The 22993-nt window shown below is 45.3% G+C and overlaps 2 protein-coding genes across 2 annotated transcripts in view; both read right to left on the reverse strand.

Moving 5' to 3' along the window:
• Positions 1 to 520, reverse strand: part of CPA5 (carboxypeptidase A5) — a 39059-nt gene extending 38539 nt beyond the window's left edge. The window contains exon 1 of the mRNA XM_025471648.3: positions 497 to 520. The gene's annotated coding sequence lies outside the window, so the exon portion shown is untranslated. The remainder of the gene's footprint in view (positions 1 to 496) is intronic.
• CPA4 (carboxypeptidase A4) lies at positions 500 to 21858 on the reverse strand. Its single transcript, XM_025471650.2, has 11 exons — positions 21725 to 21858; positions 16280 to 16361; positions 15708 to 15842; positions 14523 to 14621; positions 11481 to 11582; positions 10039 to 10143; positions 9204 to 9314; positions 7960 to 8050; positions 6331 to 6530; positions 5333 to 5417; positions 500 to 773 (listed from the first exon to the last, which is right to left on the reverse strand). Exons 1-11 carry the CDS (start codon positions 21790 to 21792, stop codon positions 586 to 588), a joined length of 1266 nt encoding a protein of 421 aa, XP_025327435.1. The 5' UTR covers positions 21793 to 21858; the 3' UTR covers positions 500 to 585.
• Between the last annotated feature and the right edge of the window lie 1135 nt (positions 21859 to 22993).

Here is a 22993-nt window from a genome sequence, read left to right on the forward strand (position 1 = left end):
TCAGACCCCAAACAAAAACCAAAAGAAAGGGAAGATGGCCTCTACTGATAACTCTACAGCATTTATTTTTCAAAGACAAATATGTTTTAAGAAGGAGTGTGATAAATTAAAGGAAGTTCTGTGTCACCTCTGAGACTGATCTCAAAGATAGGCACTGTTGCCCACAGACAGCATCTGCCGTGAGGCCCCAGCAGAGCAAGGTCACCAGCCTGGATAGATTTGACAAGGCTAGAGAACCATCCTAAATATCTTTTTGTTCTAAAAATGAGGTAGAGACGTGCCACCCAGTAAGGAGTGACCCCTAAGTGTGGCCTGCCCAACCAATGACATGAAAGGAAGGGCACACAAAGGACTCAGTGAAACAGCATGACCAAAACACAGCAGCGGGGCAGGAGTGCTTCTCTCAGGTGCGCCAAAAAAATATATGAACTTCCAGGATGAGAGCTGGAGAAGGGCTGACCTGTGTTCCCCACAAAGCCAGAGGGCTCTGACTCACACGTGAAAGAAGAAGCTCTCTTTAATAGTGGCTTCAGCGAGCATGCATACATGGGGAGAAGTAACTGGAGATACAGTGGGGCTCCTCATCTAGTAGAGGTTGTCCCGCACGTGCTCCATGATGGTCTTCAGGCCCAACCAGGTCTCCTCTGCAGTGGGGATGATCTGGTTGGCTGGCAGGAGGAAGCCATAGTGCCCAGTATCTCTCAACTCAAACGTGAATGCATACTTGATACCATTGTCATATGCCCAGTCAACACTGCTCCCGCTAGCTGGATCTGTAAGTCAGAAAAGAAAACACCTTTAAATCCCAGTTCCTTTCAGGGTTAGATGGGCAGATGTCAGGAGATCTGCCTGCCTCTTGTTCTTAGGGATCTATAGTTCTTTCTGAAGGTCATGAGGCCTACAACACATGAATACTGGCCTGATCCATATGTCTCATGCTGTCCTATATGACAAACATCTTCATTAGTCTCAAACCAAGAGATTTTTAAATCCTTATTTCCACCTTGCCACTAAACACACTGTGTAGACTCCTTGTGGTCATTTAAAACCAATCTTCACAGAGTGTGATAGACAGCCCCTGAGACAGCCCCAATGATCCTTATCTCCTGGTCTTCACATCCTGTGTGGTTCCCTCCAACACTAAGTGGGGCTTCCCTGACCTGGGTAATTAACAGGAGACTGCAGAAATGATGGTGTGTGACCTCCAAGCCTAGATCATAAATACTGTGGCTTCCACCTTGCTCTTTTGTAGATCATTTGCTCTAGGGAAAGCCATGCATCAGGGTGTGTGGATGGTCAGTGTCCTATATCTAGGTCTAGGTGTTAGAGAACAGAGGCCTCCTGCCACTACTCAGCACATCAGTGAGCCACCTGAGAAGCAGACCCCTCCAGACCAGTCGAGCCTTTAAATGACTCTAGCCCTAGAAGACACCTTGACAGCAACCTTAGGAGAGGCCCTAAGCCAGAGCCACCCAGTAAAGCCATTCTTGAATTCCTACCCCAGAGAAACAGTGGAAGAAAATAAATGTTTATTATTTTAGGCTGCTCAGTTTTAGGATAACTTTTTTACAGAGCAAGAGATAACTGATACACAGAGAGAAAGAAAGCATAGCCCTTGGGAATTCCCTTTGCCAAAAGGCTGGGGAAAGTAAAGAGGCCCATTTTCCTGCTTCTTCCCAGCCAAACTCTACTAGAGCAGAAACTGGCTAAAAGTGCAAAGTGTGGATGACACTGAATGATAAAATAATGATGTCAATAGCACCTATCATTTATTGAACATCTCCCATGAGCCAGTTATTTATATTGGAAGGTTTACATTTATGACCTCATTAATCTTTAAAAACCCAGTGAGGTGGATATCACTGTCCTTGTTTTTCAGATGAGGAAATCCAGGCTCAGAATGAGTAATTTATCTAAGGAAATATAGACAGAAAAAATGGCAGGAATGGAATTGAAACCTAAGTCCATCTGCTGAAAAAAGCCTATGCTTTCTTCAACCTCCTTCCAGTCCATTTAGTATAGTACATGTCTGTTAAATGAAAACATGGGTCCTTTTATTTACCCATCATTCTTGAGAGTTGTTTCTCATGATAGCACTTTTGATTTTTCTAGAGATGCTGCTTCTACTGTGATGACATGCCCTTTGAAGTTATGAAACAGACTCTCCTATACTCTCTGAAATTCTTGTGCAGTTCTCAGAGTCCTTCTCTACCCTGAGAAAATGCTGGATGAAAAACAGACAATGGCACCAGAAGTTTCTAGAGGTTATTTATATGGCAAGCTCAAGTATTTCAGAACACATTTTAAATTCAGGAAGGAGGCAAGAAGTCCTTTGCCAAGCAAAGTGATCAAGTGCTTGCATTTCACTTTTTTTGGGTCCCTGCTCAAAGTCTATCTACTTTTTTTAAAAGATTTTATTTATTTATTTGAGAGAGAAAGAGTGTATGAACAGGGTGGGGGAGGAGCAGAGGGAGAAGCTGACTCTCTGCTCGATCCCAGGACCCCGAGATCAAGACCCAAGCCAAAGGCAGATGCTTAACTGACTGAGCCACCCAGGCACTGCAGTTTAGCTACTCTTTTAACATCAATGGGAACATACTATTAAAAACACACTGTATTTCGGGCTTGGTGCTCAGCTGGGAGTCTGCTTCTCTCTCTCCCTCTGTCCCTCCCCTCCACTAATGCTTACTCCCTCTCATGCTCTCTCTCTAATAAATAAAATCCTTTAAAAATAATAGATAATTAAAATAAAATAAAAACCACACTATTTTTATAATTAATATTTGAAGATTATTCCCTATTAGCACATATAGATGCACCTCACTCATTTAATGGAGGTATACTGTTTCATTGTGTGCATGCACCAAATGTGTTTTTATTCATTACTGTACTGACAGACATTTAGGTGCTCACTAGGCTTTTATGACTAACAGTGCTGTCATGAACATCCTTCTTACTAACGATCTATCCACAAGTCAAATGAGCCCAAAGAACTTGTGTCCAAGCCCTTAGTACTAAAGAGAAGAGGAGAGTGCTTCTAGAGGCAGGGGGCCTAAAAGCAGGAAGTCTGACCAGGGGAAGGAAACATGAAAACTCTAAAAAAGTAGACACAAGAATTAAAGAAGCAAAATGGGCTTAAGGCTGTCCAGCACAGGGACTGAAAATGCAATACAGCACAGAAGGCCTTCAGGACATAACAAGTAATGTTCAGAAGGCCACTCTGTCATGAAGAAAGGAGCTTAAATCCCTTATACATGCTTTGTTTAAAAAGGCAAGGAAGTGTAAAATTCTTTTGAATATTATTTTCAGCAAAAATTGTTAATCTAAGAAAAGGTCTGGCACTTGAAGGAACAAACATCAACTATTCATGTAGCACATACAATAATCCATGGAATCAGACTGTTATTCTACAAAAATTGATTACATTTTTAGAAAGCAAGGAGGGTAGACAAAACCTTTAAAGAATACAGAAGATGCACTCTTGAAAGACTTAGGAAATATTATATCTCCTGGACAACACTCAAGAGAGCCTTCCTCCTCTTGTTCTGCAGGAATCCAACAAGTATCTCCGGATTTTGGCACAGCTTACATTAGGAAAAATGTATTTGATGTGGGATGACAAGGCCATACTTTAAACTGGTATTTGATCCAAAAGCCAGGGCTGTGGTGACCCACAATGCCCTTTTGAGAGGGCCTCGTCAAAGGACTCTCACCAAGTCTCTTCAGCTCTCTGCAGTCCTAAACTCAGTTCTCACCAATGAGGCAGAGGAGGGAGAAACTCTCCTGATGTGTTTCTTCTCTGAGAAGTTCCCATTTAACAACACTAATAATAATAAACCATCAATTATTAAGGGATGGTTGCCACAATTAGCCACACAAACACCAAAATCAGGTGTAGGCAACACAGACAAGACTGCTGAGGTCAGAGAACACAGGAGCACCTAGGACGGGGGATGGAGAAACTTCCCAGAAGAGGAAGCCTGAAGGGAACAGAGAGCTGAGGGTGAAGCAATTGGATAGGAGAGTTAGGGTGTGGAGGAGGACAGAAATATCAGCAAGTTTGCAGGGGCTCTAAGGGTGGACCGACTGACTGTTAGAACATTACTTACAGAGGAGGCACTAGCAGAGAAAGGAATGCACTCGCTCTCTAGGTGTCAGAACCAGGGCCCCCAGAGGGCTGTTGGTGAAGCACCTGCCTTCGGCTCAGGTCATGATCCCAGAGTTCTGGGATTGAGCCTCATGTCTGGCTCCCTGTTCAATGGGGATCCTGCTTTTCCCTCTCCCTCTGCCTGCCACTCCTCCTGCTTGTGCTCTCTCAAATAAATAAATAAAATCTTTAAAAAATAAAAGTGTCAGAACCGTGCTCCTCATGTTCATGTTTGTTTGTTTGTTTTTCCTATTGATAGCTAGACTCTCGGAAAATTATAACCTTCTTCCATTTGATCTTTAAGTTTAAAGATCAGGGCTCCTAGAATAAAGAAACTGGAAGTATCTTCATAGGAACAGAGTAAAATGCTCAGATGAAACACTTCAGTGATAAACCAAAGCAGGGGTATTTCCTCAAAATGGGGTTAAAACTGTAGGTAATGAGGTAACTGAAGGTAAAGACCACCTTCAGGTTTGGAGTCTTGATAGTCTTTGTTTGGGAGATTTTTTTTTTTTTGGCTTGACGCTAACCATTGCACAGAGGACCCCAGCTCACAGCACACTATGCTCCAACACATGCTTATTTTTGATGGGAAGGTGAGGGAATCTCCTCCACCCCCACTACCACCACCTCGGTCTGTCTATCCAAATGTGAGTTTCCTTTTAAAATGGAATGATAGGCTTGAGGAATTTTTTTCTAAAGATTTCTTAATTTATATGAGAGAGAGAAAGAGAACACAAGCAGGGAGAGCTGCAGAGGAAGAGGGAGAAGCAGACTCCCCACTGAGCAGGAAGCCCAACAAGAATCCCAGGACCCTGGGATCATGACCTTTGCCAAAGGCAGACACTTACTGAACTTAGCCACCTGGGCACCCTGGGCTTGAGGAATTTTTGACAAACTCTATCAGGACCTTTCGTGGAATATAAGGGACCCAGACTTCAGCATACTAGCAGGACTTCACTCAGCACAGGCACACGACAGATAGCATGACTGTTGTGATGGTACTGAGGGAGATGACCACCTACAGCAGCTATCATCCCATAAACTGGATGCAAATTCAGTCCATCACTAACAACAAAAGCAATCAGACTACAACCGTGAGCCTAACTCGCAGCTCTTCTCCCACTTTATTTCAACTTTCCTCACAAAGCATTTTCTAAATAAATACATACAGTGGGTACTTACAGACAGTGGTACAGGTAGGACCCACTTGGTATGTAGTGCCCGACAGGGAAGCCAGAGCGTTGGCTGCACGCCTTGCCACCTCGTCCTAGAAGGGGGAACCAGTGGAGTGAGAAGGAATGGATCCCACAGCCTGACATCCCACAGCTGTTCTGTGCTGCCAGTGGTGTGGAAGATTCTCGGCCCTTCCCCCCAAGCTTCCAAAGCCTGATGCACAGAGATGCATAGGGCTGCATACCAACCCAATCTAGTAAATACGCTACCATCTTCACCTATCCTGAGGGATGGGAATGTCATGTTCGTGAACACACGAGAAGGCCAAGTATGTTCCAGAGAAAACCTTCTAAGAGTCGGGTGTTCCCAGAGTGGAGGTGGAGACAGGACCACCATATATGGATGTGCCCTATGCAGAGTGCCTGTTTGAGACCAGAATCTAGCCCACACCTAGCATGAGCCCTGAATCTGCTGGAAGGTTTCTAGGCCAGCTGCAGCCCTGGGCAGAGGGTACTCTCCAACAGACCAGCATGGAGGGAGAAACCTGCAGTCACCCTGACAGCTCTGCTCCAGTCCAGTGCATCATAAGTGCCTGTTCACATCCTAGGGCAAGTCACTGTATGTGACTCAGAGCATCCCGAGACTGCAGCCTTCATCCTACTTAAACTACCTTGACCAGAAGGAGGAGAACCTCTCTCATACCCATCACAATGACACCCACAGTTCTTGGCAAGTGGTGGGTCCATAATGCATTTTGGTCAGAAAAATATTTGAGAAGGAAAGGCAGGGATCAGGTGTAGTTCTTGAAACTGACAGCAAATACAGAAATAATGAGAACTGTCTTCTTCCTGTCCCCAGTAGGTCTGAGGGCAGGGAGAGAAGACCAGGCCCTTAATAAAATAAGTCCAGGCTTCTGGACTTTCCCTAGAAGTTGTAGAACGACCACTGTGGCAGTATCCAAGGGCCAAGCAGGCCCACTACTAGGTGGAAGGCAGCCCATCACTCACCAGTTCATCAGCATCTGGGGCCTTTTTGATGGTATACCCATATGGATACATCAGCAGCTGTGAGTAGCTGTGCAAGTCAATGAAGCATTTGAAATTCCTGTGTCCTTGGATGAAATCTACCACCGATTTCACCTCTACTTCCGAATTGGCATGGGGTCCATGATATATTTCAGAGCAAGGGTTGTCACTGGCTCCCTCTCCTGTGGGGGATGGCCCAAACAGAAACATAAATCCATGGGCAAGGAAACAGAAATGCAGGACACTCAACCCAGAGGAAGGACAGAAGGTGCTGGCAACGGACAAGTCAATATGAGAAGCCCTCCCACGAGCCTGATCTGCGATACGTGTACATGGTGGAGAGGGTGCAGAAGTGGAAGGGTACTGGATCCGCCACAGCTGAGGAGGAAAACTGGAAGGACTCCTTTAAATGGATAGAATTGACCTTGTAGTGCATCACTAACAGTTGTCATAAATAATTAATATCATACTTGACAATGACTTGTAATTAATAAGTATTCTAGATAATTAATATGAATACCAATTAATAATGAAAATGACTCCATTTATTCTGGTGTCAACTCATTCTCTTGGTTCAGATCTTAATGGCTAAGCGCTGCCAAAAATAATCTATTGTTGTGGCTAAAGTCTCGGATTTGACAGGTATTTAGAAATATTGCCTTCTGTACCACTTCACAACATAGCTCCCTGAGGTATTTGGCATGTGTGTAAAACGGCCCCAGTTGTGGGAAGATCTGACTTAACTCTGATGCCCTCAGTTCCCACATTTCTAACAGCTCCTCTCCACAGGCACATTATTCTCCCTGCCACAATCCATGTGGTAGGCAAGCTTGCAAGTAAAAGTACATTAAAGGCAGGACACCAGCACAGCTGTGAAAAGTAAGAGAGCCCTACAGGGTTCTGGAACCGCAAGGTGAGGTTAGACTCTCAACTCTTGACCGACCACAAGCTCCTGAGATTGTCTCTGAGCCTCAACAGTCTCATTTCGGGTAATAAAACTCACTCCCTGGGTCAGACAAAAAAAATAAGGTAACACACAGAAAAACAGTTGGCCCCTGGTGGGCACTACTGTAGGGATAATGTGTAGATAGCTAGATCTCAGAACCGGGGTCTCCTCATTCTCATGCCCTTTCCGTGGCCTCAAAAGGCTGAGTATCACACTGACACATCTAAGGGCAAACTGCTGAGGTCAAATCCTCACCACATCACACGATCTGCTCTGTTAGGGTAACAGAACTAACCACTCTCTTCTGAGTTACCACCAGGAGCCCTTCCACCCACCCAGTCACTTGCCCAAGAGAAGCAGGGATGACCAGGACAGAAGCCAAGGATCTATATATCTAAGACTACAACAGTGTTTAAAATACTAGTGTTCTTTCAGGAGAACAAGAATTGCTGAATAATTCTTTTCCAAAATTACCCGCCCCTCAATTTTTTAAAAACAAAAAAAAAAAGCCCAAGACATAGCGTAAGGGATTGGCCCAAGTCTCTCAGCGTAGCAGGAATGGAACCAGCCTGGAAACTGCCCCCCCCCCCCCGCCCCCAGCTCAGAGCCCTGAGGACCAGGCTCCCCAGGGACAGCAGGGTTTGGAAACCACCTCCCCAACCTACCTGCAAAACTAGCATTCCAATTTCTATTTGGATCAGCACCAACGCAGGCACTTCCAGGATTTAAGGACCGTGTCTTCCTCCATAATCGGTTCTGAAAAGTCCACCAAGTAGGGAACAAACATTCAGAGATGGGTCAGGACACAGGAGGAGTGAAGGTTTTCTCTGGAGGTCTATGAAGGGGCGGGCATCACAGATGGGGCAAGCTGCTTGCAGCTCTGCTTAGAGGCTCATCAGGGCTCCAGTCCTCACTGACTAAGCAGTCTTCTCTCATCTCCCAGAGAAAGGAGGCTCAGCTCTTCTGGCTCAGAGAGAAGGACTCCCCCCAAAATGCCCTCCCCAATGAGAACTTTATAATGCAAAAACCAGCCTGATACCACCTGAACCCACTGAATAATTTTTGGCTTCAGGAAAAAGGACAGACATCATATGCCCAAATGATCACTGGCATGACAGGAAGTGCACAGCGACTGTTTTATTCTTACCTAAAAAACTAACCCGAATCCCATCAAACTTCAAGATCTGACTGCTAGTGAATAGGAAATACGGGGGATACACGAACAAATGACACCCAACAAAGAAGCCATCAGGCAAATTCAGAATGTGAGACATTCTACAGGAAAATGTACCTGGTTTCTCCAACAAATGAGTGACATTTTTAAAAGATATGTGAGTGGTGGGGGTGGGGAACTGCCATAGATTTAAAAAGCCTGCAGAGCCATAACCACCAAATATGGGTACATACCTTATTTGGGTACTGATTTCAACAAACACACTCAAGAGACATTTACAAGATAATTGGGGAAATTAGATGATATTAAAGAAATTCCATTAATTTTTAAAAAGTGACAGTGGTGTATTGTTTGTTTTGTTTTGTTTTGTTTTAATTATCATCAACCAGAGTTGCATACTAAAGATGTTTTGGGTAAAATAACCTGATGTCAGGGATTTGCTTTTAAACAAAAGGAAAAAAACTGTGTGGGAGGGAAAGAAAAGAAGATTGGTAAAGTATTGATAATTGTTCCAGATCCGTGATAGGGAGTTCATTAGACTATTCTCTCTAAGAAAGAATATTCCCTGGTGACTCTCAGCTCAGAGAATGAGTGAAACACAAGAGCCCAGGGAAGCTCATAACATGCACATGCATGGGCGTTCTCTCCACGTTCACACAACTGTTTAGGTAGCACAGCGAGGATTCCCAACAAAATCTTCTTAAGTTCAAGCCCGGCTCATCCAGAATTACTCACTTGAGTTTGTGTGTACACATATCCATCAGGATTGGCCACAGGCAACAAGAAAATATCCATTTTCTCCAAGATGGAGGTGAGAGCTGGGTCCTTCCCATAATCAGATACAATCTAAGCAGAGACCAGAAGCTTGTCAGCTATGCTTTGGCCAGCAAGGTCTAAGCCCATGTCATCTTCTCCAGATGCCCCTCTGCAGACTCCCTGTCACCCTCAGAGACACAGCTCTCTGCAAAGCTCTTGGAGCCCTTCAAACCCTGCGGAAATGTGGCTTCATGAGGACAGCAACTGCAATGAGTCCAGGGCTGCCTGGTTCATTCATTCCTTCCAGGGGGTGGGAACAGGGAGGGAAGAGCCACATGTCCTAACAGTTTTGGGGGCTCTGAGCCCCCATGCTAACAGGCAGGGAAAATAAATCCTCCACGTGCAGCACTCCTGTCCCTAGTGCCGCCTTAAAGCAGACTCTCCAGAGGGACATGGTAGACTGCATGAGGCCCCTGAGGATCTGGAGGGCTAGGGCAGGGCCCAAGGCAAAGTTAAATCGGAGTTTCACTGATGAGAAGACTCCACTCCCTTCCTGTGGTGCTGACTACGGGTTAGAGTTTCAGGGCCACCTCTGCAGCTCATTAGCTCGCTACTATGAATGAACTTTGTCATTTAGCCACAGCGGCTTGACCAAGGGGCTCTGACCTTTTGCTTCTCTGATCTGAAAAGGCCCCCGGCCCACTGTGTCTGTGCAGAGTGCCTTCCCACCTCGTCGCCCAAGCCCAGCCTCATGAGACCCTGCAGGGGCACCCTGGGCCCACCACAATTCTCGGCTAATACCGGGCGACATGACCTTCCTCGCGGTCCAGATTGCTGTGGCCTGCGAAATCCACTCCCGGGAATGGATGCCCGCATTCAGCCAAATGGCTGGCCGCCGCCTGCCTTCTGCAGTGCTGAACTGTGGAAAGACAAAGAGGCCAGAAAGTGACCCTCTTGCCCATGTCTCTGCTCACCTCTCCTCTCCCCAGTTCACCCCTATTCATTTAATCCATTTAAGATAATTCAGAGACCAAATGTTCCTGAGGGCACCATCTATTTATCAGGCTTATCCGTGACCAGGGAGCTTAATTGGTGGGCTGGCTAGGCCCAGTCGCAGCTCCAGGCAGCTCCAGCCGCTCCAGGGTTGGAAGCAAATGGGAAGGGGAAACAATTGCTATTGTGAATTATCATGCTAGTGTGATTAGAGATAATATTGTATCTCTTGAAAGACCTCAAATGGTATCCCAACAGAGAGAGACACAAGGGTGCATAAACTGGCCTGTTCTAGTTGATGCAATAAATGAATTCGATTTTAAAAGGGGGAAGAGAGAGGTTCACTATAGCTCTTTGTAAATGGCGTTAAATGAATTCTGGCTCCTGCCTTTTAGCGTGGGGTCAGGCCGCCTTGGGTCAGAGCGTGGTGCTAACGAAGCCAGAGTCTCCATCAGATTGGCAAATAATCTAAATTTATGTGGATTATTTCAGAGCGACCAGCTCGGTGGCAAATCTCCTCTGGCTGGTAATTCTAGCTACGAGTCTGGGTTCTTCAGGGCTTATATGAAGCTAGGGATTTGACATATTCTTAGCACCATCAGTTGTCCCGTGGTTCATATCTCCAAATTCCTTTTTATTCAGTTGGCCAGATTATTTATATAATTTATGTCCCTGCCATAAATTTTCTACCTCTTTTGCCAATATAGACCTGAATCTGTTAGAAATATCTAGAAATTAGGCTTTGTGCAGCCAAGGATCATAGGCTGGGCTTAAAATCACATCAACCCTAAAATTAGCTTCCCAGATTGCTTTTCCAAAAAGTACCCCTAAATGCAGAATAGATTCTGTAGAATCAACCCAATTTGTCTTGCTTTACAGAGGTAGGAATGAAGGCAAAAGCTCGTGGCCTGAGAGCTTTCTGGAATACTAACTGAACCCACCTCATCCATCCCCATTACCCCTCACCCACTATACACACACACACACACACACACACACACACACACACACACACACATTGATCCTGCCTTTTAGTCAAAACTTGCAACAGGATAGGCTCCTTCCATTTCCTTCCATATTAGGTACAAACAGAGGACACACTGTCACACCAAATTTGATCCCCAGTAAATGTCTCCCCCATATCCCTGAAGTCAAGGAGATCCTAAAGCATTGCCTCCTTCAGAGGGCTGGGGGCTGGGTCTTGGTCACAAGGGACCAGGTACCTGAGTCCAGTCAGGTTCCTTGAAGAGCCTAAGGCCTCACCTTCAGCACATACATGGGCCGGTTTTCAAATGAATGCCCAATCTTCACCCTGCTCACCAAGGCAGGAAAATCTCTGGCAATGCTGTCCATCTCACGGTAAATCTGAAGCATGAAAAAGTGAACTCAGGGGCATTTAAAAATTTTGTCATGGGATACTTATTCTTGAAGAACTGCCTAAAGAATCCTTTTCTACAATATTCTATAAAACAATACATTTTATCTTTCCATAAAATTATAGGCCACTAAACTAGAAAGAGTTGTGTATACATACTGCTCCAGAAGTGTGGTCCTTTGTGCCATACTAGACTGGATAATCAGCAATCACCCCATTTAGCCAAGGTTCTCTTTTTTTTCTTAACATTTTCTTTATTTATTTGAGAGCAAGGGACAGAGACAGCGACAGAAGCAGAGAGAAAGAGAGAGCATAAGAAGGGAGGAGAGGGAGAAGCAGGCTCCCCCTCTGAGCAGGGAGCCTGATGCAGGACTCTATCCCAGGATGCTAGGATGACAACCTGAGCCAAAGGCAAACACTTAACCAGCTGAGCCATCAGGCACCCCTTAGCCAAAGTTCTTGAAAACGGTCCTCTCCAAACCTTTGATCACTTTCTTCATCAGTTTTTTTTTTAATTAGCATACATCCTGTGTGTGTGTGTATGTTCGTTTTATAATGTACATATATTATGTATATTACTTATATATATTATGCATACCACTGGAATAATGTACCACACAAAGACATACATTATAAAACAAAGAAACAAAAATGGTTGCATTAATAATAAATATTAATGTATGCAGAACATAAATAGGAGTTGTAATTGTTTCTTCCTCCATTCCAGTAAAGCACCTTGCTTACACCCTATTGTACAAGCACCCCACTTTGGAGATTCTTCTAATGGCCTTAAGAGAACAAATAAAGAGCTATAAATCATAGCTACAAAAGGTTCCATTTGGTTTCAATTTCTAAAAAAATCTTGATTTAAATAGAATTCATCCTTCTTAGTTGCTCAAACGTTTTGAGGGTCAAAAGAAGGAAATAAATAAATGTGTATTTAGACCTTAAAAGTAGAAGAGGGAGCTTTACAGAGGAGAAAAACATGCAATCAATGTTGAGTAAAATTCCAGCTTCCATGGTTTATCAGAGTTGCAGTCAATATCGCAGACTGAGCCGAAGCAAGAAACCATCCCCTAAATACATACATAAACCAGATAAACTACAATGAAAATAATTCACAGCCAAGCTCAATAATCAAGAAAGGAGAAACTTGATTTCTTAAAAATCAAGAAAGAAGAAACTGAAAAGGGAGCTAACCAGCTGGTAGAGGGCAGAAAATGGAGCCTCAAGACCAGATCTCTGCCTTAGGCTCTGAGGGTTTACAGCAGACCAGAAATAGCAACAGAGGGCCCAGGACCCAGCGTGGACTAAGGAGCTGGAACTTGAGAGCTGAGAACTGGCCCTGGAAACTCTACCTACAGACCCTAGAAAGGGAAGCAAAAAAATCAGATGCCCACTCTGAGCCGTGAGAGGCAAGAAAGTCACCCAGGAAAAGTTAAAACACCAAAGCGATATTGGGAAAGAGGGGTCCAAATTCACACTGCAGAGATTAGGAGGAAACTCTGCTGGGAAACCTAACAGAAATAATGGCAACCACAACAACACACGGGAAAACTGAAACTGGAAACCCTGGCTGAGACAAACATGAGACTCCCGCCAGAGACCTAAGCAGGCCTAAGCGGTTACAGGATGAGAGCTCTTCAAAGCTGTTTTTAGAAAGAACTGCGTGTGATCAAGCCAAGAGGGAGATGGTACACTGAAGCACAGCAGAAGGCCTCACTGGGGAACAGGGAACAGGGTAGGGTAGCTGCAATCAGATGGCAGTGACCCCTAAAGCCAGAGAACAAAAGCAAGTGCATGAGAAAGTGCGGCTCCCATAGCAGGCAGGTGAGGGGATGGAGTTCCTGGAGTCTTGGGTGACATTTGCAACCGCTTAGCTCAGCTAGGGAGTGCCTCACCGTAAGGAGGCTAACGTCATGGGTCTGATCCCCTTGTGAGCCCTGAGCTCTGCTTTTGTCCATGGCCCTGGACTGAACTCCTAACTTTATCCAGCTGTTTTGCAGATGTATGTCATTGGTCACAAAAGGGATGAAGGGGCAGTGCGGTTGGAAGTGTACACAATAAACAAAGCTACTGACAATCATGGGAAAGAAGTGAAAACAGTTGGTCAACCTTGGAAATAATCCCTCATCTAGAAGAAAAACAACTCGACGTATATGCCTCATGAAAAGCCTGCCAGGAACCCCATCTTTGGATAGAAAGAATAACATGTAGGCAGATATAGGAAGGAGAATAACAATTTCGTTTTGAGGTGTTGTTCTGAGCTAGAAGAGTTTCCAGATTATTGCAGAAGACATTGAGGATTGTAAGAAAACTGTATGATATGTGATACAGTCCCATTCTATAGCCCCTCTTGATTCCTCAAGTTCTAATATCATATTAAATTTTTCTGCTCCGAGTTTTTTATTGAAAGGGTTGGCTTACCTTGAAAGTCAGTCATCTATATAAAGTGGTTTTTAACTAAACACAGCACCAAAATACATTATAGAACAAATATGCATTATAAGTAATCATGATAAATAAAGTGGAAATATTTGGTTAACCTTGGAAATAACCACTTGTCTACTTGCCTGGAATAAGTAACATTTTAATCTGGGTGAGTAAAATACAGGGATTATGGTGGGGTATAAGAAGGTTGAATTACAAGGATGGAAATGATTGTAATTATTTCATGGTTTTCTTTAAGGGGTTGCCTTAAGAAAGAAGGATGCATGTAGGAGAAAATGTTCAGTTGTGTTTCACTATGCTTTTAGGTGCTGGTGGGAGATAAACAACCCAAGAATTATAAAGAAACTGAAGTGTTCACATTTTAGCCCCTTCCTGAAAGGGTATTGTGCTAAGGGCTAATGCATCCTAGAAGTAAGGAAAGGAGTTACAAAACCCCAGATGCTGATGACCTGGATCTTAACCTGCTCTGAGACACTTACGGCTTCCAGAGAATGGTAGGCCCCATAGTTGAAGTTATTACTACTCCGCTCTTGCCCTTCATTGTGTTGCATTTCTTCATCTTCATTATCTAAAAGGGCCTAAAACAGACATGGCAATGCTGTGAAGTGACCCACCAGAGATGGAGGTTCATGTTGTTTCTGCCATGTTTTGGCACAAGCTGGCCATGGATGGCAGCACCCTCAGCACACAAATGTCAAGGTGTAAAAAGGAGGTCAGATTTCTTCCACATATCTATAAAAGCTTACTTCTTGGCACCCAACGTACATCACCCCATTCAAAACCCACTTACTCCCCAAAAGTAACATATGTGCTATTTGGTTATTCTATACTATGAATTCTCTAGACATCAGCCCGCATCTGGTATCCAGTGCCTCTGAAATACACAGCTTGGGAAACCATTCAGAAACAAAGAAATTCTTATAACCACTCATACTTTGAAGGCTCCTGGCAGATGTCTGTGACATGTGAGGATGATTAATAAGCTCACAGCTGCTCACGCCATCAGGAAACTCCCGAGCCAAATCACCAATTAGTCCATAACCTACCTCGGTGAAGGAGAGAACATGAGCCAGACACTGTCCTGCTGTTCATATACAGGTCGTGAGGCTGGTGTCTGGCTTGGGTGGTGATGTTCCCTCCACTGAGAACTACTGGTGACATTCCTTCTTTTTTCAAAAGATGCTTTTTATGACTGGTCTCCAACACCACCACCCCCCACCCACATTTTTCTTTCCTCTTGACTTCAAATACAAAAAGGGAGAGAGGCTTGATTATTTGTGGGGCATCTATGACAGACCAGGTACTGTCAGGCATTTCACATACACTTAATCATTTAATTTTCTCAACAAATTGTATTAAATAGGTATCGCTGTTACCATTTTACTGATGAAGAAACAGAGGCTCAAGACATTCATTGCTTGCCCCAAGTCACACAGCTGATAGCCAAATCAGGATTTGGATCCAGCTCTGTCCAGCTCCCTCACCTATGTATACCCTTTCTACTACAACATGTTCCACTAACAAGTTATGGTACCTTCTGTCCATGGATCTCAATGAGTTCATCTATAAAATGGAGGATAAGAGACCAGGACTTGCACATGTCTCAGGTCCACTCTGGATGCTTTGTCCTATGCAAGACCAGTTAGGGACCTTGGCCTACCCACCTGCAGGTCTTCAATTGTCACTGAGTACTCTAAGCCCTGGGACTTTAGGAAGGATCTGACTGACTGCAGACTGACAGATGGGACCAGGACATCCACAGGACGACTGAAGGTAGAGGGAGATTTCCAGAAGTTGAGCTGAAGATAACAGAAATAAAACCAGGTTAAGGGACAGTTCAGGTAAGAGGCACAATGGATTCATTCTTCTAGAACAACTGCCAAAAGCTAGGGTGATCCCTGAGGAGCTGGCTTCCACCCAAGGGCAAACTTGGCCCATTTCACAGCTGTGTCTGGTCAGGCCTGCCCAGAAGGCAATACCTGGCAGAGGCCAAGAAGTAGTAAGTCAGTGGCAGATAGAAAGATGGAGTCCCCCATTGAGGCCACCCATCTCCCAGGACAGCAGTGCTGTGATCTCCAGCACTTCTCCCCATCAAGCCTTGCAATCATGTAAGCACATGTGGACTAATATAGGACTATACAGGAGAACTCTCCAGGAGCATTAAAATGTCAGTGGTGCAAGTGTCTTCCCTCACCCGGGTCAGAGATACCCAAGAGGACTAAGAAGAACCAGGTACCTTAAGGTTGTCTGAATTCACTAGCTGACTTAGTTTGCTGCTCTCGTCTCCATTTCTGACATTAATCCTAAAAACTTGGTCCCTGGAGGAAAGAAAAACAAAACAAAACAAAACGAGATAATGGTGAGCTTTCAGCTGGCAAATAAACCCCAAGCCGATTTGTCCCAGACATAACTGGGCCGAATGAGAGGAAATGGTCTAGTCTTTGGTTATAATGTATAGCCATTAAAAATAAGACTACGTGGCAAATATGAAAAAGTGCTTATAGTATAACTTGAAGGGAAATATTAAGTGAAAGAGCAGGACACAAAATTGTATGTATGCCATGATTACAAGTATGGAAAAAGCAGATGCATTGGAAGAAAAACAGACAACGGAAATATAGCAAATGCTGACAGTGCTTATGTCCGGGTCGTGGGATTATGGATGACTGACTTTTTTTCCCCTTGTATCTGTTTTCTGTAATGTGGTCATATTACTTTATAATGAAAAACATATATATTTTGCAGAAAGGAATGTTCCTGAGTTACACGCAAAGCTAACTCAAGACATAAAGAAGCACTTCTTCACTGTCAAAGGCAAGTACTGAGGGGTCCATGCTGGAGAGAGCTGGAAAAGCGAATAGATCTTCCATCCTTGGAGGGTGAGCTGTTTGCTGGGTGGTCTCGCAATCCCTTTCAGCTCCAGGACTCTAGACAAATGCGAATTACAATACCAGCTAGGGTGCTGGGGCTGACTTGGGATTCAATCCTCCCAAGGGGGCCCTGAGAAGGCCCGGGAGGGAGCCGGCCAGTCCCGAACCCCCCTTGTTGTTTGTCACGGACTTGCTTCATCTCCACCATTTAACTTCCGCAGCAGCGGCAGGGGCAGAGGCCCCCCGAAGTCCTGTGTGTGGGTGGGAGAAGGCCAAGCCTGAAAAGCTGCCTTTGTGCTCTCAGCCGGCTCGGGGAGCCAGGGGAGCCATTAGGCCGTTGCTAGGTGACGGCCCGAATGAATCCGCACTCGACGCTGTCACATGCGTCATCCCTTTACAGGAATGAATGCAGGAAGAGCTGCTGGAGAGGGCTGTGGGCTGAAGGACCTGTTGACAGGGAAAATGATTCTGTCACTGGGAGCTAAATGTGCAGCCTCACGTGGCAGATCCGCAACTTCTCATAGGAAAACTGGCCCAATCCAGATGGGACTCTCAGGGTTTTACTTTGTTCCGGGAGGTTCTGGACAATCTCCAGGGGGTCTAGTCCGGCCCCAAAGAGGCAAGGTCTACTGATGAGTTGCTCCAACTGCAGGTGGCAGGTCTGGGGGAAATGCCAGTGCCAAGGGCTCACTTTCTCCCAGCTTATCCAGTCCCCACAGGGTCCTTGGAGGGGGGCCACCAAACACAACCCCTGGGAGCTGTTGAGGCTACACTGGAGAAGCCACTGGCTGGGTAGGTCTCAGTCTGAACCCAAAAGGCTTGCTAGCAGTTGAACTGCAGCCCTATGAAGATGGGGAGTCAAACTACCATTTCCCTGACATAGGCAAGCAGCCTCCCAAAAAGGAACAGGTTTAAAACAGAAGGGAAATCCTTATTCCTGGCTAAGTACCAGGGCCCATATGCCGAACTTATGCTCTACTACAACCCACCCCCAATACTCCAGAAAAAGAGGGGTCTTTAAAATGAGTGTTCTAGAAAGCACACCTGTGCACTGACATCTCTATTGGCAAAATGAGGCATCTGTAAAATACAGCACTGACTAGAACAATCACAAGAAAGGAGGAAAGGGAAATGGAACAGGAAGAGAAAAAAAGAGGAACATAAGATTAAGAAGCTCTCAAGAGTGTGAACATCACGTTACACATGCTCCCAGAGCATGTGCTTTACTGTTTCCAGAGTGGTAACTTCACAATAGAACTGTCATACTCCTGGGCATAATCCATGATAGTGGAACCCAGTGGATCTAACTGGCCCTGAGCATGTGTAAATCCACAGCACATTTCACCATGCCCTATCAGCCAAGCCACCAAGGATAAAGATACAACTATAGAGTGCAGAGAGGCAGAGTGGAAGGGCTGGAGCACTTCTCCATTTGTCTCTCCTCCTCTACCCTCTTAGCTCCAGCCTCACTGAAATCCCAAATTCACCATGTACTATGCCCTTCCATGCTGTTCCCTCTGCCCAATGCCCAGCTCTTTTCCTTATCTGCTTGGCGATCTCATGCCCAAGCTTTAGAACCAACTGTCCTCACCATTGAGGTTTTCCCTAACCCAGAGGCAATGTCAGGGACAGTCTTCAGATGGCGCTAAAAAGTGAGGGGGTTGACAGATCTCATGAGCGTGAGCCCATCAAACCCCAGCAGGGGCACCTGGGTGTCTCAGTGCAAGGAGTGTCTGCCTTTGGCTCAGGTCATGATCCTGGAGTCCCAGGATTGAGACCTGTGTCAGGCTCCCTGCTGGGCAGGGAGTCTGCTTCTCCCTCTGCCTTTCACCCCCTCCTTGTGTACTCTCTCTCACTCTCTGTCTCTCAAATAAATAAATAAAATTTTTAAAAAACAAAAACCTAGAAGCAGAGAGAACATAAATAGGTGCCGGGTGAAGGGCTGCCATTTTCTTGCCCTAATTGTCCTTCTCTATTTGAAAAATGCCCTTTCCCAGTCCTGAGAATGTGGCTAGCTGAAAACAACCTATTTCTGCTATCTGGAAACTCATTCAGAGGTCTCAAACTCTTTCTGAAAATGGAAGATTGATCTGGGAAAGGGGATATATTGGAATTTGCAAGTGGCCGTGCTTACCCCTGCTACTCCATACAGGTGTTCTCAGTGCTCTTGTTAACTCTGCCCCACCCCCCATACCTACAGCCACCCAGCTGCTGCCAACAGGATGGCTGGCGACCTCCTCTCACTCATCCTCACCATCCCACGTTCTGAACAGTCAACAGGCCCCTGGGGCTGAGCTTCCATCCGTCCCTCACTGCCATGAGGGCAAGCCAAGTGGCCTGTTCTCTGTGCCCATCTCACCTAGCTCCCCAGCTGGGCTTAGCAGCCACCACAAGACTCAGTTTCACAGAACTCTTAACTGCCTGCCAGCTACTGCTGATGCTCCAACCGGTTCTGCAGCTACTTCCTTTATTCTGCCTGCCTCGTACCTCTAGGCACCCTGGCCACCGTCCCATCCTTAAGATGACTGAAGACCAGGGCAGAAGATGCCAGCAGAGGAGATGCTGGGGGCAGCAGGGAGCTGGGTGGAAGAAACAAAAGCTAGGGAGTGAGGGTGGGGAAAAATCCATCATCTTCATCTCTATCACTGCCGTGCCCCCTCCTAGCCAACCTGGCCCTGGCTTCCCACCACTTGAACACACAGAGAGGCCAGCTTCCCCTTGCTAGAAATAGAAATGTTCACTGAGCTCGGTGTCTGGGACACGTCAGGAACCCCAGGATGGATTCCACTACCATTGCTGGGTTCCCTACTATAGGGTGAGACCAGATTTTGGGGTGAGGATGACCCATTGGTTAAAACCATCTGCAATTAGCCCAGGCACACAGCTCTTTCTATATAAGCTCCAGCGGTGGGCACTCAAACACCAGGCCCAGCTGTCTCAACTCAGGTGTCCTCTACATTGTAAGAGAAGTCTGTATCCTGAGAAATAAAGATTTTTCCAGCCATGTGAATAGCTGCAGTGAGAGCCTGACAGCTCCATGCATCAGCCCACACGGCAGCAAGCATAGTTATTACATACCTACTGCTGAGCTGCCTGTGGAAAAATCTCCTTCTCTGGCCACCTGCTATGCCTAACCCCTCTGAGCTATTTGACAGTAGACACCGGTGTGAGAAGAAGTCATCACCATAAAAATTACTCAATCTCGTATAAGTAATTACCTCAATAAAGAACCCCAAAGTCCCTTTAGCCAGAGAGCATATTAGAGAGTCAACTAACAGATATAGATATATCTGTGAGACAGAGGATCCTATCTGGAGATTAACTTGTGCTATAGCAAAAGGGTATGGGTTTTGCCTTCAGAGTTCCAGCTCCCCCACTTACCAGCTAAGTGGCCTTGGGCAGGTTCCTTACCCTTTCTAAGGCTGAGTTTTTTCATGTTTAAATTGAGGAAAATAACACCCCTGCCTGGCAGAGTTGTTGCGTGATCCAAAAGATAATGCACATGAAAGCTCTTTGCAAATGGCAAAGCATTATGCAGTAATGAGTTCTTAGAATTCAATCTAGCAGGGGACCACAGCATCCTTTCATCTCTCCTACCTCTCAAATGTCCTCTCCTTTGCAAACCTCTGCAAAGCATTCTGCATGGAGCATGTTGGGCATGTGTGTACATGAACACACACATACACATGTACACAAGGTGTACAGGTGTATCCTTAACATGTTAATTCTCACCACTGTGACTAGGCAAGACCTATCGAATCCCCATGACCCAAACACTGATGAAAAAGTACCAGTTCCAGGGGATCCCTGGGTGGCGCAGCGGTTTGGCGCCTGCCTTTGGCCCAGGGCGCGATCCTGGAGACCCGGGATCGAATCCCACGTCGGGCTCCCAGTGCAAGAGGGAGCCTGCTTCTCCCTCTGCCTATGTCTCTGCCTCTCTCTCTCTCTCTCTATCATAAATAAATTTAAAAAAAATTAAAAAAAAAAAAGTACCAGTTCTGGGCAGCCCCGGTGGCGCAGCAGTTTAGCACCGCCTGCAGCTCAGGGCGTGATCCTGGAGACCCGGGATCAAGTCCCACATCAGGCTCCCTGCATGGAGCCTGCTCCTCCCTCTGCCTGTGTCTCTATGAATAAATAAATAAAATCTTAAAAAAAAAAAAGTACCAGTTCTATAGGCGCACCTGGGTGGCTCAGTAGTTGAGCATCTGCCTTTGGATCAGTGCTCTTGGGGTCCTGGGATCGAGTCCTGCATCAGCTCCTTATGGGGAGCTTGCTTCTCCCTCGCCTATACCTCGGCCTCTTTCTGTCTCGAATGAATGAATGAATGAATGAATAAATAAATTTTTTTTTGAGAGAGAGAGAAAGTACCAGCTCTACAAAGCCTTCACCATTAACAAAAAGGTGAAATCAAAAAGCCTAAGACCCAGGTTTTCCCCTAAACATGGCAGAAATTAAAAACAATTTCTGATAGTTCTTGGTAATTCATAATATAGAAGTAAGAAAGTAGGAGAGGCCTGGAACTGACCCCAGAAATAAAAACTAGAAAGTAAAAGAACTGGTAGGAGATTAGGGAGCCAGGGAGGAACTATGCAGGCCACCTAATCCTGATTTCACAGATATGATTGAGTCTGAGAGAGAAGGAACTTGCCCAGGATGACACAGGGTAGAACTGGGACAGGAGCTCATGTCTTCTTTTCCAATGCCAACACCACTTGAGGTATAATCAGCCATTCATTTTCAAATCCATCTGGCTCCCATATCACTGAACTAATCAAGTAACAATAATAATAGTAAGTCCAAAAGGAACTTACCCAAAAAACTTTTCTCGGCCACAGATGCTGAGCCCAATAAGGGCCCCAAAGAATAGTATCCACTTCATGTCCCAAGAGTGTCGGTCACAGAGTGGCTGAGTCAAGCATATTTATATGAAGTCTGAGGCAGACTCATGTCCTCAAAAATGCTAATGTGATTCCCAAGCACCCTTGCAACTGTGATGGTGTGTCAGGCAGGCCCTTACCAATGCCTCTTCCATTCCTTTTGAGTGATAAAGGCCAAGCCTCTTGATTTACAAGATCAGGAACATGCTCCTCAGGCTGGAAAAGTTTGTGCCAAGGGTGCCATATTGCTCATTGCTTGGTATTTAAATAGTGTTTTTTCAGTAAATAGGGAAGTCCCACACAGTGCTGGAAAGAATTTATCCTGATAGGAGACACCAAATTGTAAACCTGAAATGGAGTTACCTCTAGGGAAAAAAAAAAAAAGACTAGCAGAGGAAACCTCAAGCCAACTCCAAGACCACACACTTGATAAGCCCTATCAGAGAGTTTCACCAGAGCAAGTCGGAGTGAGTTTATAACTTGTTATGAATCTGACACCTAACTCTTATGACTCCACTAAAAAAGTAGAAATACATGAGGTCAATGGGATAGGAAGAAGTGTTAATGTGTATAAAATATCAGTTTTCCTTGGGATCTGAGTAAAGGTAAGTCTTAATGGTATTATTAATAATGAGGCTTTCTTACATTTGCTAGACTCTGAGTCTGGTGTCCTTTCCACTAAATCTTATCGGGATAAATGAAAGGCACTCATGATCTCCACGGCTTCTTCAGGGACTCTAAGGCCTTTGAGTGTGTTCTGGGAGCTCCAAATCCTCAAATTCAGAGCCCCAAGCCCAAAGCCTCCTCCATCCCACTGTCCCCATGGTCTATATCATTTTTTTCTGCTCTTGCTCAAGGGCAGTGGATACAACCAAAAGTCATAGTTGAGAGTGTTAAAGAAAAATTGTTCCAACACTTGTCAAAACTGTAAGGAGGATTTTATTCAAGATTATTGCAATAGAGCTCTCACAACAGAAGAGAGTGTGTTCAACTCCAAGTACAGTAAAGACAGCAGAGTGAGAGGGGTCAGTAGATGGAAAACTGCTGAGAGGATACATCAAGGGTGGGGGGCTTCTTGTTTAACTGGACTCACAGGGTTCTTGCCAAAAGCAGACCAAGGGCTAAGTCATCAAACGTGGAGGATAAGGAACTCAATCAGATATCAAGGACTAGGGGATGACTTAGCATGATTCTTTGCTAGAC

Source organism: Canis lupus, chromosome 14 (genome assembly GCF_003254725.2).
Source record: "Canis lupus dingo isolate Sandy chromosome 14, ASM325472v2, whole genome shotgun sequence".
Lineage (NCBI taxonomy): Eukaryota > Metazoa > Chordata > Mammalia > Carnivora > Canidae > Canis > Canis lupus.

Excerpts from the sequence above, each read along its gene's own strand:
- CPA4 (XM_025471650.2), bottom strand. The coding sequence starts at position 21,792 with ATGAAGTGGATACTATTCTTTGGGGCCCTTATTGGGCTCAGCATCTGT. Across the intron at positions 16,362-21,724 it reads GGCCGAGAAAAGTTTTTTGG|GGACCAAGTTTTTAGGATTA; the intron begins GTAAGTTCCTTT and ends TCTTTCCTCCAG. Across the intron at positions 6,531-7,959 it reads TTGGAATGCTAGTTTTGCAG|GAGAGGGAGCCAGTGACAAC; the intron begins GTAGGTTGGGGA and ends CATCCCCCACAG.